Below are 19,211 nucleotides of genomic sequence, written 5' to 3' on the forward strand. Positions count from 1 at the left end.
ACATGGCGATGTTGCTACCACAAAGTAGATCAAGTGTGGAAGCAGAGAAAGGCCCCCAAGGATTTGAATTTTATAAGTAACTGAATTTAATCATTATTGAATATTGACTGTTAGAATTTACTGTAAATAACACAAAATCTGTCACATAGGAAAATTTAACTATTTAAATTTATTATCTTAAACTGCCCCATTGTTGAAATATCCAGTAGATATACTTCACAAACTTTTTTTTTTAAATTATTGTTCAGTGTTCACAAATTCAAAAAGATAAGTGTTGGATTCAAAAAAGATTAAATTGGTAATTTTCGTATGTACATAAAAATTCAAGGTCAAGTCAGAAATCAAGTTGATCGATGAGATTAAGATGCCAGAGTTCAAGATGAAAGATTCAAACATAGGATAAACGTCGATAAACAATCAAGCCTGAATGGAATCAGTCAGACCTCTGCTGTCATTCAGGAAAGAGATGTCTGAATTTGTGATTGAAAATTAGTGAAAAGCTTTTCAAACTGCAGAACTTGAAATTACCCTCTGAAAATGAGCATAATTCAAACCACATAAATTCAGACAGATGGTTTTTTGTTGTATTTAAATTTCAACATTAAGTATTTAATAGTGGTTAAATTTGACAACCAGTGTTGAAAAAAAGGTAATAATTTTTCCAAAATTGCTGAACTCAATTTGTCAGTCTCTCCCTCTATGGAAAAAAAATCCTCAGTACTGACAACCTGCCTTCAGTAAGTCCGTTAAAAGTTAAATGTACTCAATGTCATACAGAGCTGTAGAGCAGCTTTACTGTTCCTTAACGTTCTATTTTCACTTTCAAAGCCTCTATTTCTTTGTAAAAGTCAAATCAAGGTTATTTAAGGAGGATTTGACAGATCACAATAAACTGAACATGGAGGACACTGCAGATGAAGCAAACACGAGAAAACATTTCTGAGAATTATTGCTTTATAAAGATGGGTTGGGGCACGAAATGGGCACCTGAATACGTCTGTGTCTTATTAGTGCTTCTGCAGAAATGCTTGTAGATCTACAGAGAAAAAAAAAGAGATAAGACCCTATATAGGCTGCGCTGTCATTCTTGTAAAGTCAAAAAAGGGACAAAAGTGCAAATAAACTAATAACTCATAACTTAAAAGCATAAAATATCTACTTAACAATTAGACAAAAAGACATACACACAGGATTAAATCATAACCAAGGCAAAAGAATAAAACCACAAATAAAAGCACAAGAGTAAAAATCAAGATATGAATCCAGACATTCAGTGACAAACAGTTTTTAAGCAAAAACATGTGATTTAGAACACTTGAATGTTCAGTCCTTGATAAATACATACCTTTAACTGTGAAAGACATATATGATTTATTTATTACCTACGTCACCCTTTTGCAAAGAATGTAAAAGATAAACATCATCCTCACCTTGAGAACACATTGTTCTTTGATTTCTTCCGTTAAATGAATTCAGCCGGTGTACGCCTATATTGCCTTGTTTCGGGGCGAGTCATCATTCCAAAGGTGTCTGCTAAGCACAATATTGTGATGAATGGAACGCAGATGAAACCAGCAGGAGAGCTGTCGGGCCTGTCAGAGAGAAGCACGAACGCTGCCAGATGCCGAGCAGGTTTTCACCCCAGATGGGATCCAATCAAGGGCCATCACACACAGACAGACAGACAGACAGAGAGATAGTATGGAGGTGTCAGTTTGCCAGAAGATGAACCCAAAGAAACTGATAGATTATCTGTAACACATTCTTAGACTTTAATAATACATTTGAATAAAATGTAAAATGAATTAGAAAAGGATCAAATAATTTATGTTCCTTGCTTGGATGCTGTGGGACTGGAAGAAAAAAAATCGATTTAAATGGTTTTAGAGCTCAAATTAGCTTCTGTAGATACAGTTGACTGCATTTTCAAAATGCTCATTCACTATTTGATACAAGGTTGTACTTTTCTATAAAAATTTAGTTCCATTTCCACGAGGCAGAAGAAATAAATAAAAATTAGAAGAACGAAGTAGAAAATTCATGTTAAATATACAATCCCTCATCCAAAGCGCTTCTTGCATTCAGAATTTAATACCTTTGACTCAAATGCATCACCAAACAAGAACATTTACACTGGAGGATTCTGAAAAACCAAGGATTTCATTCAATAACAGCTTTTTGTAAATCATATTGCCATCATCTTAAAATTTATTTTTATTCTACAATATCTGCACATTGCTACTGTGGCATGGTTAACTATGGTTAAGGGGGTTGGCGTTAAGGCATTGGTTAATGCTTGTAGGATGGTCAAACAGCGTCTCCTCCCTTCACACCTTTCCAAGGTCAGAATAGAGGTTCAACCATCCACCACTCCGAACTCCACACCTTTAGTTTTCATCTCACTATACAAAGGGAACATTACTTCCTTCACTGGCACTAAACGTTGGCACTGGAGGTAAATCATGACTTGCAGAATCATTCAGTATGATTAGTAGAATAATTCCCAATATACTCTCTGACATTACTCACAATGCTAATCTTAACACAGGTCCTAGCAGGTTATCATTAATATCAAAAATTTGCAGACAAGATATGAGCTTTTCTTACAAAATCAGCTGTTGGCAACTTGCAACAATGCACAGCCAAAACCTGCCAAAATCATCAAGAGCGTTGAAGATTAAATTGAGATGAGCAAAGAGATCTACCTGACTCACAGGTTCAGCATGTGGAGGCTGCTTGGAGATTTGTAGACCAGGAGGAGATCAATTCTGACATTTAGAGGAAGTCAAAGGAGACACAGGAGCTCTGGAGTAATATGGTTGGATTTTTTTTTAGGAGGGATGAGTTTTGAGAAAGGCCAGTCAAGGCTCTCTATGATAGTTCTTCCTGCAACAGATGGAAGCATTCAGTCAGAAACTACCACATTTTGATATGTACTGTATGTATTATAATGTGAAAGCTTTGCTTTGAGACATACACACAACTAGATCTCAACAGATTCAGAGTGAGCAGCTGAATACAAGACTTGCTGGCCAAAAAAAAAAAGAACTTCCTAGATTTGTTGGATCATCAAACACAATGGAAATTCATGAAAGCCTTTAAATAAGCCATTGCCCAAAAGCTTCCAAATCCTTGACTGCTTTCACCTTTTCTGAAACTGATTCATTTCTTCAAATAACTCACTTTAACTGAGCCTCTCTCTCAATTTCCATCTTCACCTTACACACACACACACACACACACACACACACACACACACACACACACACACACACACACACACACACAGCCTTTTCCAGCTCATAATCCCTCAGACTAGTTTTGATTGTTACTTAAATCTTTGTGCCCCCTCCCTCCGCCCCCAGAAAAACTCCCAAACCTTTGGCTCTGAAATGATCCAAATTGTGAGGTCAGTGGCTGGGTGGGTTTTCTTTTTTCCCCCACGTTCTGCACCTCTTTTCCTTCTTCCTTGCTGAAGTGTTTCTATCCATTATGCGCAGTGACATTCTTTGTCTGAAGGACACTGGCTTTCCGCCAAGAGCTTCCGCTGGGCCGGCCCAGCCGTTTAATTGAAACCGTAAAAGAACTTTCTTTTGGCACAAAAGCCCTTATGTGGGCTTTGTCGCAATTAGATTGACCAGAAAGGCCAGCGAACCTGATAAAAAGGGATTAGGAGAAATGTATTGCTGGGATATTATGTTGAGTGTGACACGGCAGCTTGTGGAAGAATTAGTAAAGGCCTGACCCGTCCTGGACTGGTCAGGCAGAAGGACAAACCGGTGATTAATGGAGTGGTCAAAGGCTACGCTTAAAACACAATTTCACAACAAGAGCTGTGGAACATTGTGAACACTGGTCCAACTCAGCAGCACAAGTGGTACAGTAAAGTACATCGCTCACCTACAGTCACACACAGCACTCTGAAACAGCCGGGTGGAACTTCATTATATGAAGTCACCCACTGTGAAGGTGCAGAGTTTACTCAACAAAGCTGCCCGCCAGACACAGAGCAGGAAGTGTGCCTGGACTTGTAGTTCTCTCCGGACAAACTAGACAGATTTGAAATGTTTTAAATCGTAGTTGGCTCATTGATCTTTAATTACAGCTCTTGGTTTGCCTTAGGGCTACGTAATTGCCAGCATAGATCCAAACAAATAACTCGTAACAGCACAATAACATGATTAATGTCATCATTAGAATGATAGAGGAGGAGTTAGACTGGTTTTATGGTGCTTTTTATATCAGGTTGAGTCGGGATTACAGGAAATACTATTAACTAAGTATTGAATACCAGTGAAGGAACATAACAAGGTACATTTATGCAAGTTCTGCACAGATATAGAATTTTTAGGAAGTGTTTTCTTTCATTAGTCTTTCTGAAAAAGTGAAACATGCTGCTAGGTTTACTGTCCATATTCTACATTTACATTTATTCATTTTGAAGACGCTGTTGTCCAAGTGACATAAAATGAGGTTCAATGCAAGCCACAGAGAATAAACGCTTCAACACTCAGGTCCATGTTCCACCCGACACAAGAGACACAAGGTTGCAGGTGCTTGAAGTAACATATAAAAAAATAGTGAGTGACAAAATATTTATTTTATTTTGTTTTTGGAGAAAGATAGAGAAGGATGGGGAGATTGAGAGACAAAGAGCATATACTCTTGGAAGAGGTTAGTTGGTCATGATGAAGAGTTCATGCAGACTTCAGCTCTTGCTATTAGAATTCAAACCTGCCATGATTTTAATGAGGGTAAACAATTATTAATTTTTTAGCATGCAAAAAACTACAGCTCCCATGAAGTCTTACCAACATGGCAGTACACACAATATGTCAGGTAACTGTTGGTTTTTCCTGTATAAATATCCACCAACTCTCTTCTGTCATCCAACATCCACTGTTGAAAAAACTATTGTTACAGCCATGTCTGTACCTCCTCTGTTGAGCTGGTGACGTTTAACTGACAATGGTCTTGGGCTTGTAGGAAAAAGTGTTTGTTAATGGCTACAGACATATTTAAAAAAAAAAAAAAAAAAAAATTCAACATCCTTATAAAGAGTAAACTGCACAACATACTATTGAGCAAAATTATTTTCTAAGGCTGAATTTTTAGTAATTTGCATTTTTTCAAATGTGAGAGTCAGTTTTCTCACTTATGGAACAAAACTCAGATGTTTCAGCCGTATTTTGGCTTTTTACACTTAAATATTTCCATTGAATTTTAGCACTTTATACTTTTACTCCATCACATTTTAGAAGGAAATATCGCACATTTATCAGTTACAATTACTAGTTTCTTTACAGAACTTTATTGACATATGATCAGCTAATAAAGTATTATACATTGTATAGAAAGTGTCAAATAACACTTTTATTTTTAAATTGGCACCAGCTATGGCTAGGCTGGTTTTCCACGCCAATAGTAGTTCTATTGGCGTGGAATGGGTTTCCAGAATGTATTGCTGGACCTGTTGTAGACCACTAACCAGACATTTTTTATCGTCATGTCAGGCATTTTAGTGCCATTAAACGGGGCATTTTTACCGCATTTTACTGTTTTAACCCAAACCATGATCTTTCTCTAACCCTAACCAAGTGGTTTTTATGCCTAAACCTAACCCATTTTCACCCAAACCATGGGAAGGATTGGCATAACCTGCAAGCAAAATGAAAAAATATTCTTCATTTTGAAACAATTTGATTCTGATCACTTAATCAATCATTACCAATGCGCATGCGTAATAATTCTGTACCAACAATAAACAAACTATTGGCATGGAGGAATCCGTACCAATAGCCACTGCCTTTTAAATCAATAACATTTTTAATTCAGGATTTTTTGATGAATGATTTTTGCATTGTGGAATTGTGGCTACTAAAGGACATAAAGAACACTTCCTCCACCGTTGCTAAAGCTGTTGTCTATCTCTAACCAAATCTATGTATCAGTTTACACTATTATCTTCAATTTCCTAGAATGACTCAAAATAAAGAATTCTATTATCTAAATGGTGTTATTTTGCTTGTGGATATCTGATATCATTCATTGAGTTCATAGATCTCATCAGCTTGCCTCCAACAGATACAATCTTTACCACAATACTTCTATTGATAATTCCAGCGAACAGACCAGTTTATATAAAAATCAACCCATTAGAGAATCTGCTTACTGACATGTTACACTGAAACACTGCTTGAAGATCATTTTACTGTAAACCTACTTCACCATGACATGATTTCAGCTTTCATGCACAGTGGGCTGCTTCAAGGTGGATTAAGGCTTGCCGCTGTGAAACCAAAGTTATTCTCAGCTCCATCACGGCCCTGTCCTCAATACTAAAGCACTTTATAAATAGGCAACCAAATAGAGCACTGTTACGTCAGAGGACTGCCTTGTGTTTCACTGTGCAGTCACACTGAGTTTTTGTAAGAGGTTTGCTAAGATAATCACTGACTCTGTTTGGGATAATACAAGCACTTTACAGTTATGTTACTGAGTTTCATGTGATTTTTCATGGGTTTAATTTAGCAAATTTCAAACCTTCACATTTAATCACTGTATTTACTTGAAAGCTAATTATCCAGTTGTAAACACATTTTCCTGTTTCTGTCTTATTTGCTGCAGGTTAAGTCTTGGTGCGTGACCAGTTTGGCATCAGATAATCAGACTCAAAAGTGTGTGAACAGGGAAGAAAGCTGCTGTATGCAAACTGCCCTCCAGTGGACAGGCAGCGTGTACTGCACCCACGTAGCTTCTGTCCCAGTTAAACCTCCTCCACCACTGTTTCTTATCGTTAACCACCTTCACAATGACTGCAGTCATGTGTACAGTGGTAGCAGAGGAAATAAGTGCACTGCAAAGGAGAGGTGAGTATTCTCTGTCCACTACTTTAAATTCGAAAAAAGCCAGATCAATGGGCTCTATCTACATGATGAAAGCAGGCTAGACTCCATTTATTTCTGTGGCGCCATTGTGTCTGAAGCCCTCTTTGAACAAGTAAGTGTAACACTGTGGTGTCTCGTCAGTGGCTTGTTTCTGTCACCGCAGACAACTCACAGTGTGTCACTGAAGATGAGCTCCTGGACTGCAGCCTTCAGACTGTACTGTACTCCACTACTGTGTATGTGGGTGTGGAGGGTCAGCTGGTGTTGTGAATCAGGCCGCTGAAGTGTGAGACACGGCTTCTTCACAACACCAGGGTCCCTCCATACCACTTCCTGCTGGGATAGATGACACGTCTGCAGGTTTACAGTAATGTCTCCTTAAATAGATTACTAGTATGCATCAAATATATGCCAATTCAATAAATGCTGTAGTATAAACACAGAACAGAGTGTGTCCAAAGATGTTTAACTACCAATTTTTACTGTGCTATAATATTGTATGATGTAAATATTTGTCCTGGTCTGAATTTACTCCATCATTCAGCAAGTCTATTATTTGGTCCTAAAAACCTCATTTTCTTTAAAAGAAATCTTCCAATGGAATGTCGTAATTGAATCTGTTGTCAGTACAGTTTCACTTGTTTCATAAACTTCCTAGAAATCAGAAGGGCTGCACTGAATGATTGTTTCCATTATGGATTAATCTGTCGATTGTTTCTATGATTGTTCGATTAGTTGTTCAGTCTATAAAATGTCAGAAAAAAGTGAAAAACACCTATCTCAATTTCCCTGAGTCCAGTCTGACACCTACAGATTGCTTGTCTGACCAGCAATCCAAAACCCAAACATATTTCATTTACAATGATATAAAAAGGAGAAAAACAGTAAATCAACACATTGGAAAAACTGCAACTAGCAAATATCATTATTTAATGATCAATCAAATCAAGAATAATACAGATAGATGCACAAGAATCAACTATAAATATTCTTAATTCTAGAAAATAACTGAAACAAATGGGTTTGTATTGGAAAATTGTGAAATAACCTCACCCCATCAGGAAGGCTTTTTCACTTATTTTAAGAAAACACATTGTTTTAGTTTTTATCAATAGACAAAATTATATTTTTCAGTGTAGTCTGGTCTGTTTAAATAAGTGAAACAATTCTGGCAGAATGGTGAGATGATTTCATGTAGATGTTTGGGTCCCTGTACTCTCCGTCCAAAGCTGTGTTCAATTTGTTGGATAATGGGATGCGTCTGTGTGGTATTTTGGTGACCAGCACAGAGCACACGGTGCACAGGTGGGAGGAAACGTGCAGACAGGTGGGAGGTTCATTCAAATGAAGCAGTGCAAAGACAGTTGTTGTCTGTTTCTGGCACAATATCAATCGGCTACTGCTTTGGTGATTTTATTAACAAGAGCAAACTAAATACTTGCTGCAAATGTGCTACATTAATGGATTGATGCTTGAAATATAAGTAAGGTATTTCAATTAAACACTCTCCAAACAAAATCAGCACAGAAAATAACATTTAATGTGGTTAAAGCAGCAAAATAGCAGGTGCACATGGAGACGTCCACACAGTCTATGCGCCCAAGACCTACCATGCTGCACTTGTGCACTTAAATTAGGGCCCTAAGTATATTGGCACATCTGGCCGAGTGATGCTATCCAAGGTACTGAAAGGAGCATTGGGGGATTTAATTCTGGCGTGTGAAATTAACATTTAACCTTTTGTTTCTATCTATCTATCCATTCATCCATCCATTTCATATGTAGTAGAGGCAGATAATGTAGATATAGAGATAAAAAAACAAGTTGTTTTCTGCTTTTGGTTTAATTTGTATTCCTATTGCCAATTTGAAGACAAAAATGGGAAAAGCACATAGATTTCTGTTTTATTAATTCACATGAAAAACGAAAAAACAAAACAATTTGTTTATCCTGTTATCAAACAAGTTGAACACAGCTTTGGACGAAGTGTACGCGGACCTATTTGCCAACATTAAGTGAGTTATTTTCAGGATTTTCTACAACTAAAACTAGTACCACCTTATTCTGATTATTTAAAGGTACTGGCACTTGTTTCTAGAAAATTCATGAAACATACAAAATGAGCTGAAGTGGGAGCATGTGGGATTATCTCACTAAAAGTGTAGACATTTTACTGATTTGAAGAAACATGCAGTTTTAAGGCCAAATATGAGACTGAATGACTTTCTTATTGAAACATTCACCTTGAATACAGTCCACTGTTGGATGCATGGGAAAGCAAAGAATAGACATATTTGTCTGAATGGGACTTTGTCTGGGGTGTAAGTGCTCTAACATCAGACAATGGCTGGATTCTGTCCATACATACGGCATCTGCTGGCAGAAGCACGTCTGTCTGTACAGCCACTGTCCATCTAGACTTTCAGTTTTGGCTCTGAAATAAGTCTGAGTGTTTGAATAGTCAAATAAATGTCACGACTGCGAAAACATCTGTGTGTCTTTGTCTCCTTATTAATACTCCCTAAAGAACTTTCACATACTTTCTCACATAATAAAAAGAGTCCACACATTGTTGCGTTGTAAGGATTTTACTACATGACACACTCACACAAAGACACAGCACAGTACTGTCTGATATATGGACCATAAACAAATGCCACATATTCAAAGACAGTGATTGAAACAGCAAATTGAGCCAACTCCAGACACTTCGACCAATCAGAAGTAGTAGTAATATATCTCTCACCATGTCAAAAATGATAGATAGATAGATAGATAGATAGATAGATAGATAGATAGATAGATAGATAGATAGATAGAAATTCCATTTTCATTGCTTCTCTTTTTAAGTACATTCATGTGTTACAATATAGGTTTTGTTTTAAAATACTTGAATAAAACAGACACCGCAGGGCCAGAGAGACAGAGAGGAAAGGAGGTGAGATGCTGATAAATAAAGAGAAGAGGACAATGGATGTGACAGAGATAAAGACACAGAAAATACAAAACTTGGCTTGTGTCAGCAAGAGCTCATTGCAGCTGGAATGATTGAGAAGGTCATGTAATAATGCCACGAAAAATCACACACTGCTCTTCTTAATCTGAGCCACTTCATTCAGGTAGGCGATGAATAACTTGGTTCCCTCAATGTAATTGTACCTAGGAGAGAAAAAGAAGAAGAAAGACATGAATGTGAGGTTAACACTCACACTGTCAATTGTTTAAATGTCAGTATGAATTGTTCATAGCAACAGATGGGCACATTATCACTTTTATTTGGAAGTAAGTACGTGGAAAATAAATCTAGTCCCTGGTCCTCTGCTGCTGTCTGCAGCTAGTAAATGGTAGCTTTCACCTGATAATCCAAAGAGCAAACACAATAACCTTGTACAGCCTTGTTTTTGTTAGTTTTAGCTGTCTGCTGTGTCCTTTACTCTCGACAGTCAAATTGGTCATGAGATGTGTGAAATCAAGTGAGGCTTTTCATTTTAATACTCACAGCTTTCCTGCTGAAATAATAGTCAGGTGTCTCTATATTTTATCCTGGTATCTTGCAATTGTGTGTTTTTTTACATGTGGTAAATGTTAGAGGCTGGATTATCTCTGCTTCTATCCTTCAAGCCAGCTTCTCTCTTGTGTGCTGCTCTAATCTTTCCAACATCATCAATAGAAAATATGAACCATTCTCATTGCTTTCTGTTCATGTAAATGGAATAAAAAGAATAAGTCATGTGAAAACAATAAAACAAAAGAGTGGAGTCAGACCTGCTGATTTTCTCATTCTGGGAGTGCAGCCCGTCGTCATAGCCACCGATGGGCATCATGATGATGCTTTTCCCAGTCACATCCTGGAAGGTTCTGGCGATAGGGATGGTCCCACCCTCACGGATCATATCGGGATCCTTATCGAAAACTGGAGAAAGGCAGACATTTTATCTTAGAGAGTAATGGACATGAACTCTCAGAATAAAACAGCTGGACATATGTATTATGTCCATGTGAATCACTGTATGTATCACATCACTTAGGCAAGATTTCCTAAAACACTAGTGTGTGTGTATGCTTGGACACCATAGACAAGTACTTTTCCAACACACTTGCTAAGCACAGTACAAAGGATTAAAAGCAAAATCAACAGAAGGCATAAAAAAAGAAATATAAAAGCATTGTAAGAGTCATAAAAGAAAGGCCAAAAGCAATAATAAAAAGCAACACCATAAAACCACCCCCATATAAATTTGGTTTTAAGCCAGTGAACCTCCTCAGGCAGATTGATTCAAAATCTGCAACCCCTCATGGCTGAGAAATAATCAAGTCTTGTTTAAAAAAAAAAAATTAAAAAACATCCAGGAACCTGCCAAAGAATCTAAGGCTACGGGCTAACAAGAGGTTAAAAGGTCAGTGATGCAGCTTCATGTGGGCTTGAAACAGTAGAGTAAAGTCTGAAATCATTGCGGAAACAAGAAGATCAATGTCTTTTGTTCTAGTAAGAACACTGTACTTCTCTGTCTTTGAGCAAAAATGTTACAGTCTAGTCAAGAGTAAATAAAAGCATGGCGTTAAAATCATTATTTCCTTCTGGTACATTAGCAGCTGTACATTAACCACATGATGGTGAGTCAATATACTGTAATGGTGGATGATTGAAAAAAGGACTATTTCTGATTTGGATTTATTTAATAGTGAAACATCTGATTCGTATTGAAACATCTGTCTACAAGTTTAATATGGGAGACAGAATAACTTAAAATATAGATAATATCAAATATGTTGGTGGTGTAAGGTCAGGTGGAAACATGACTGGAGAACAACAAGCGTCATACAACTAATCATGTGGGACACAGCGTATAATATTTAATAAGAATGAGGATGACTTGCATATCTGATTGTTTAAGTACTGCTCATATACATACATACAGTATATGCACACATTTGTAATGTTTGGAGGTGGGGATGAACTAAAAGGTACTGCTACTGCTAGGGAGACTTTACTTTGCCTCCACTACATTTCAGAGAGAAATATAGTACACTAGAGATTCAACACAATTGTAATCTACCTGACAGTTGTGGTTGCAGCTAGTAAAATTTATATTCATTATTTATTATATCTTATGAATATTATTTATATTCATAAAATACTCTAAGATAATAACATATTATTGTAGAAAATCTTGTTGAGCCAATATGTCAAATTTTCAGGACGTGACAAGAACAGCATTGCTCAATGACAGTGCATTTTGACAGGAGCATTTAATCAGCAGCGACAATATGACTCATTTTTGTGCATTTTTTCTTTACTACTGCATATGCGTTTATGTAAGTTGTTGAGTAGTGTTGGTTGAGTATTTTGTGTATTTTTGTAATTTCTTAAACTGATCACAACAACACAACTCTCTGTATAGAGTGTTTCTGGGTAATGATATGTGTTGTACCTCTCTTGACAGCAGCCTTGCCAGCTTCATAAAGAGGTTGCTGAATGTCAGCTAGCCAAGGCTTGGCCCCAATCACCATGGTGACCTTCAGCTTGTTTGGACTCTTCCTCTTGGCAAACACTGAGTGAAGATAGTCTGTCACCTAAAGCAATGTACCAAGAAGATAAGAGTAGACAGTCCATAGGAAGAAATTATTAGCTTATATAAAAGACAGGTGATTTTTTTTCTTCAAAGCAGAGCTTTCACATCCTGTTTTACCTGTTTTTTGACCATAGCAGGGTCCATGTTGGGGACTTGTCTAATGGAGAACTTAGCAATAACCTTAGCAGGGATCACAGTCTTAGTGCCGGGGTCGGAGAAGGCCCCCTCGATGCCATGTATGGTGACAGTGGGGTAGCGCCACATGTGAGCCAACAGGTCCACCTACAGGAAACACCACCGATAGAAAATCAGCTGTCTTGTTGCATCCACCTTGCCTTACATTTCATTATTATGATTCTTTTCACGATTATACTCTCACCTTGTTGCTGTACATGAGCTGGCTCACACCAATCTCATTCTTGAAGTGGTCTAGGTCAAACTGGATGTCCTGATACATTTTCCATTCCTCATCAGAGAGGGGAGCCACTGCTTCCCTGATCCCAGGAATCAGGATCTTACCGCTGGGGCTGATCAGTGTGTCTGAAGAGAGGAGTTACAGATACAAGCCACCAATGTTATTTTTTAATGGGCCTCAGGTCACTCTTTCTAGAGGTCGCAGTGCAGGGTCAGGTACATAATAGATATGTGGGAGTAGTTTGATAAAATGCAAAATTGTTTAGGAATATGCAACTAAACTGAAATGATATGATGATGATAATAATAAGCGAGTGAGTGAGTGAGTGAGTGAGTGAACTAGCTAAGAATGCACTCACCAAGAATGCCAATGATGTCAGTCATTGGTTCTACCACAGCACCTCCATAGACACCAGAATGTAAGTCCTGCTTAGGTCCTTCAACCTGCAAACACACCAGAGGAAACCATCTACATGAAACCGCCTATAAGAGCACACTGAGTGTGTATAAGTTAAGATTAAGGCACAACTTGTTTGATTTTTGATTCTTCTTTTTTTTTGGGGGGGGGGGTTGCATATGTGTTCTGATACACAACCTCAGCAAAGAAGTAGCAGTTGCCCCTGGTGCCATAGGTGAGGGCAGGCTGTCTGCTGAGCCAGCTGCAGTCTGAGATGACGATGTAATCCACATCAGAAAAGAAGGTGTCTCTCTGAGCCAGGATCATGGCGTCCAGGCCGTTGGAGCCTGTCTCCTCCATGCCCTCCAGGACAAACTTTACATTCACTGGCAGCTCCTGGTGGACAAGAAAGAACAAGAGCTCTATTCCATTAGATCTGTTTGGCAGTAAGAGACAGTGACAACGAGTAGCTGCGATGGAGAATCTCATCTGAAAAGCAGCATATTTTTGGACTGACAAGCATGCCTTTTTGAAACTGTAATGGTGTTTCAACAGGCTTTGCGCACTCAAGAATCATGAGCCATTAGCTGCGTCTGAGGCTAGTCTTATCAACACCAACATAATTCCATTTCCCTTAATGCACCCAGCATCTGGCCGAGGCCTTTTGATATGCATATTCAACTGTTTTTTCACAAGACAAAGTGGCTGTGAGGATGGCGGGAACAGGCTGCTGCAGTGACTTTGCAAAAACGGCAGTGACTTTGCAAATCAGTTTGGCTGAATCTCAGCTCTTCTCTCTCGCTTGCCTGAGGGCACCCAGTTGTTCCTGCTAAATCTGTAGAGTATTTTACTCAACTAAAACAGTCTGCTCAAATAAATGGCAGCTATCTTTTGGGTGAAGCATCTCTTTATGTCTCCCCTCTATATATTTAAAGCATTTTCAAGACCAAGATGATTCGGAAATAAATGCTCTCATCTGTCCTTTGGTGTAATTTAAGGTCTACGTTTTGCTTCCCTTACACTCCCTTATACACTTGATTTTATTCATCTGTGGCATGAAAATATATCCAATATAACAGTGGTATTGTGGACATTCTCTCACCATGTTGAGGCTCTGGTAAGCCTCCACAGCATGGATCCAGGCTAAAACTGGAGCTTTGTTGTCTGACGCTCCTCTTCCATACAGGTTCCCTAAAGGCACAATGACACAAGAATAATTATATTTATCTTACAGATATAGCCTTCACAGTGGACTCACTTTTTAAAATAATTACTGTACGGCTGCTATACTGTGTCTATAAATCAGAGTAGGGCAGAGGTTATGTTACTATGGATCTAATGTAATGCACCCAGCTAGTGGGTTTTAAAGGACTAGTGTGTAGGATTTAGTGGCATCTAGTGGTGAGGTTGCAGACTGCAACCAACTGAATACCCCTCCCCTCCCCTTCCAAGCATGTAAGAGAACCTACTGTGGCTGCAAAACTCACAAAAAATGCAAAAGTCCCTCTCTAGAGCCTGTGTTTGGTTTGTCTGTTCTGGGCTACTGCAGAAACATGGCAGTGCAACACGGCGGGCTCTCTGGAAGGGGAACCACTCTCTATGCTCTCTATGCAGGATACAGGATTATACACTAATTAAAACACACTTATGAATATTACATTCCATTTCTGCCAAGTCTGTTCTGCTAGATGCCACTAAATTTTACACACTGCTCCTTTAAGACGAGTGTACCTCTGTGGGTTAAGCACAGAATGTGAAACCAAGAACCAGAGTTGACTGCACTGTAACTGCATGTTTATCATTTTTTGCCTGCAATAAATGTGCATGTGATCATGGGCTCCTGTTCACCTGATATGACAGAGACTTTGCAGAGGTTCCTGCAAGGCTGCAGCATAAACAGCATGACAGGCATGCTGTGACATTTCATTTTTTGTACGCCGTTTATTCACTCACTCAATTGTTCAGTAGCATTATTGTAAACTATATATCCACTGAATGGTGTAATCTGGTCCTGCAACTGGCTGGATTAGACATTTCATAGTTTAGATGAGTTTGACCGTTTAACCATCACTTGAGTGTTTAAAGGCGGTTTTACTGTCTTTTCAACTCTGCTAATAATCAAACTGGAGGGAAACATTATATATTTCCATTTTTCGCATGATAATGATAAACATTTGCACAAAATATCAGTAGAGGCCCTTCAAGCACACCAGTCAAACCCTCATTGCTGTGATCAACACTGAGTACAGCACTAAGCTTATACTGGAGGTATTAAAAGCTGTTACCATTGATTTCAGTCAGGTTGTAGGGATCTGTTGCCCAGCCGTCCTCTAGCTTTGCTGGCTGGACGTCCACATGACCATAGACACACAGTGTGTGTTTGTTGGGGTCACTGCCAAACTGAGCTGTCACCACTTTAGGCAACGCTAACATCTGCCCGTCAGGAAGCTGCAGACACCAAAGGAGAGTTAACATCAGTCTGAACTGTTGTGCTGTTAAATATCTTTGTATCTTCTATTTGTCTGTCATTTGGATTTTAAAGTTTCTCAACTTCTGTGAAACCATAAAGCACAGCGAAGTCCAGTGCCAAATTAGCTATACGCTCTGCACAATCTCAATCTGTGTGTATATTTTTTAAATATCAATGATCTACAGAGTGTGTAACAGCATACAATAATCTTACAGGCATAGAGAAGTGTATTTCAGAAGTTCTGCTCTCTGAAATACACTTCGATATAGTTTGATGTCAAAAGGTCGTCAGCTATTGTTTTAACCTTTCGCTGAGACAATAAAATGCAATAACAGTTCACACAATGTTTGTCCTAATTACTGGTAAGAAACTTAGGATGCTGACCCCTAGTTTGACCTCAAATACACTTTAAATTTAATGAGTGTGGAAAGCAGCTTTGATGTGTTTCAGTCAGTAATGAGGAGGCTGAGTTCGTCCCAACCGCTCCGCAGTCTTTTTGAAGTTAGCAGCTCATTTGCCACTGTCACCCTCCCTGATGAGCCAACCTCTCTGTTTGAAATACATCATATTTACTGACCAATTAGGGTGATGATTATATACAAAGCTCTAATATGTCAGTATTGCAGCATTTATGAAAGGCTGGGAGAGACGGCTCTGTCACTGACTTCTTGTTCTCCGATGTCCACCAGCTCTACGTTTCCTCCCATCAGCCTCAGTTTCTGAGCCACCATCTCCATCATGCGGTGTAAGTCCGGTCTCTTCAAGACATTGCTGGAGTCGCTTTCGATTGCAATCCAGTCCCGTAGAGCCTAACACACACACACACACACACACACACACACACACACACACACACACACCATTCAAAACATAATGTCACTGTTATTAAACTCAGTCTAATCCATCTTCTGTATTGTAAAACATACTGAAGCATTACTGCTGCAGTAGGGCACAATAAAGACCTTTGTTTTCTTGCACAGTGGAAATATGAAAGTGATATTAAAATTGATTACTCTTGCATTGAACATTTAGGAGTTATGTTCCCCCACCACTGTTGACTAATCATATTAATAAACCTACAGTTACAAATAGTCACAAATGAGTGTTAAGGATTTAAGGATTTCCATTTTGCATCAACTTTGTTTATGTCACATAACCAAGTGGTTTAGATTTCCCAAATGTCTAATAGCCATAATCCACAAAACCCACACAATGTGTGCAAACTTTTAAAGGAATTTATCAACTTTGTTGGAGGAATTAAAGACTGGAAAGTTAAAAACTTCACCTTGTGTCCAAAAGTACTGACATGAATTGATTTCTGCTACGCACTGGGAACAAAGTTTTAACAACCTGAAATGTCAGACCAATTAGGAAAAGTCTTCTGCTTCAATATCTTGAAATACAGCAAATGTGATTGTTGAATAATATCTTCTTGATACCATATATATAAACTGTATTTACAAGTCTTGTAATGACCTGGTTCTGTTTATCGTTGCAAATAACACAGTTCCTATTTTGTTTAATTTTTTTTTTATCTAACTTTGTGTCAGGAACAGCGTAATTTTTTCACAAAAAAACTGACAGAAAAACATTGCACATGAAAACAAGTTAGCCCTGTACCTGCTGCACATTGGTTTACCATAATTACTATATTTTAGCTTGCTTTACTCATTTATTTTGTGTAATTAATGTGTACAAGACACAGTGGCTAAAACTTGAAGTTGCTTGACAAAAATACATCATAAATATAATAAATAAACAAGCTAGACTCCAGCATGTCCTGTGCATGGGTACTTGAAAGTGATGCTAAAAGAAAAAAAAAAAAACATCATACCTCTACATAGTCCTCTTGATGGCTGTCAACATACTGCGCCAGCTCCGTATACTGGAAAGCATGGATGCTGGAAATGACCAGCAAGATGGAGGGCAGCACCGGAAGATTCATCTTTTGAAAGAGTTGGATTTGTGCAGGTTTTAATGAAAAAGGTTTTCATACTGCAGGAGGCTATTACTTATGGTTTCCATTTTAAGAATACTCCCAGTGCTGCAGCCAAGATTTCAGAAATACTGAGGAGTCCAAATTCCCCCAGTCACACACCAACCACCTAAAAAATTTTTGACTAGCCAGCAGCTCTTTTAGTTCATTCATTTATTTAACTGTTAATTTATATCTTCAGTCTTAATGCTGTTTCAAAGTCTTTCAAATTAAAATTCTTCAAATTCTGCCAGAATATAATTCTCATAGAGAAATACTGAATTCCTTATGATAGTTTTGGTCTAAAAAAGTAATATTTAAAATATTTAGTCTAATCAGAAACAGCCGTCAAAAATCAGCAAGCACCATTTGTGTGTAATTATGGGATGTAAACACCCCTCCCTACCCCCAAATAATTGCAATAAATAAAATTGAACACACATCAACAGAGAATCCAGTATATCACACTCACCTGGGAATCTTTTCAAAGTGGATGACCTTTTGTCCTTCTCTCTGCTGGTGTTGTGTGTGACCGTCTCCTCAGGCAGTGGACTGTGGCCCCGTGTTGCTGCCTGGACATTTATATACCCTCCCTCCATATCACACTCCTACTGAGCCCCGGGGTCACACAGTCAAACATTTCCTGACACAGTGCCAAGGCAGCTGACATATTAAATTTTTCTTGCTGACAGGCATAAGAATTGCACTCAATCTATTGATCCTGCTCCAAGAATTCACACCGGGGTACAACAGGAACAAAAGCAGCATGTTGAAATGAACACATTCCTGTTGTTTGTGTTTTGGAATTTCCAAGCAAACCCCCAGTTACACAAAGGTAGAGTGGCTTTTCTTGTTCCATATTAGGCAGGTGTCCCATTGTGTTGAACTTAATGTTGAGCTTGTTGTAAGCATTCCTAGTTGACACACAGCCAATATTAGATTATTACCCTATGCTAGGTTTGTCTGAAAATATTTAATCCAATCACCTCTTCATGTTCATTGGATAAATTGTCCTTGGTAAAAACTTCCTGTCTCTTTCTGTGTGTCCCAGCGTGAGACAGGACAGGAGCCTAAGGATCTGACGAACTCACATGAAAATTAAACTTACAGGGGGTCAAAAAGCCCCAAAGCCCATAGCTGGCAACTGGAACTTTTTCCCCACATGCATGTGTTTAAGTTTGTGTGTGCATGCATGCAGTACAGTATTCCACTTTCATGGAGTTGGGGACTTTTTAATTTCAAGAAACATATGAAAGAGTTAGACAGCAGAGATTATAGTTAAAAAGTTTAAAATAATTATGTCAGAAGATTGTATTGGTGAATTTCATATAATAATATATATGAGAAACTAGGTTACTTATGCTGCTGTTGGTAAATTTTCATGAGAGCTGTAGTTTTTTGTATGCCTACAAAATAACTGGTGTTTAACTCTGTTAAAGTCATGAAAGTTAAGGTCATGAGAAACAGCTAAAGAGCTAGAGACTTCCTTCAGCAG

General features: G+C 38.3%; 1 protein-coding gene across 2 annotated transcripts; it reads right to left on the bottom strand.

Moving 5' to 3' along the window:
* Positions 1-9,601: 9,601 nt before the first annotated feature.
* Positions 9,602-17,686, bottom strand: cndp1 (carnosine dipeptidase 1). Of its 2 annotated transcripts, XM_042424559.1 has the most exons (11): positions 17,576-17,686; positions 16,407-16,550; positions 15,557-15,719; positions 14,374-14,462; positions 13,470-13,667; positions 13,234-13,318; positions 12,840-13,000; positions 12,578-12,742; positions 12,320-12,461; positions 10,653-10,800; positions 9,602-10,046 (listed from the first exon to the last, which is right to left on the bottom strand). In XM_042424559.1, the coding sequence occupies exons 1-11, from the start codon at positions 17,684-17,686 to the stop codon at positions 9,968-9,970; spliced, it is 1,485 nt and encodes a 494-aa protein (XP_042280493.1). In that variant the 3' UTR covers positions 9,602-9,967. The 2 variants fall into 2 exon arrangements, with proteins under 2 accessions (XP_042280493.1, XP_042280494.1); XM_042424560.1 differs by lacking the exons at positions 14,374-14,462; positions 15,557-15,719 and having other exon boundaries at positions 17,576-17,639.
* Positions 17,687-19,211: the final 1,525 nt, after the last annotated feature.

Source organism: Thunnus maccoyii, chromosome 10, assembly GCF_910596095.1.
Source record: "Thunnus maccoyii chromosome 10, fThuMac1.1, whole genome shotgun sequence".
Taxonomy (NCBI): Eukaryota; Metazoa; Chordata; class Actinopteri; order Scombriformes; family Scombridae; genus Thunnus; species Thunnus maccoyii.

Excerpts from the sequence above, each read along its gene's own strand:
- cndp1 (XM_042424559.1), bottom strand. The coding sequence starts at position 17,686 with ATGAATCTTCCGGTGCTGCCCTCCATCTTGCTGGTCATTTCCAGCATC. Across the intron at positions 12,743-12,839 it reads AGCTCATGTACAGCAACAAG|GTGGACCTGTTGGCTCACAT; the intron begins GTGAGAGTATAA and ends TGTTTCCTGTAG. Across the intron at positions 12,462-12,577 it reads CTGCTATGGTCAAAAAACAG|GTGACAGACTATCTTCACTC; the intron begins GTAAAACAGGAT and ends ACATTGCTTTAG.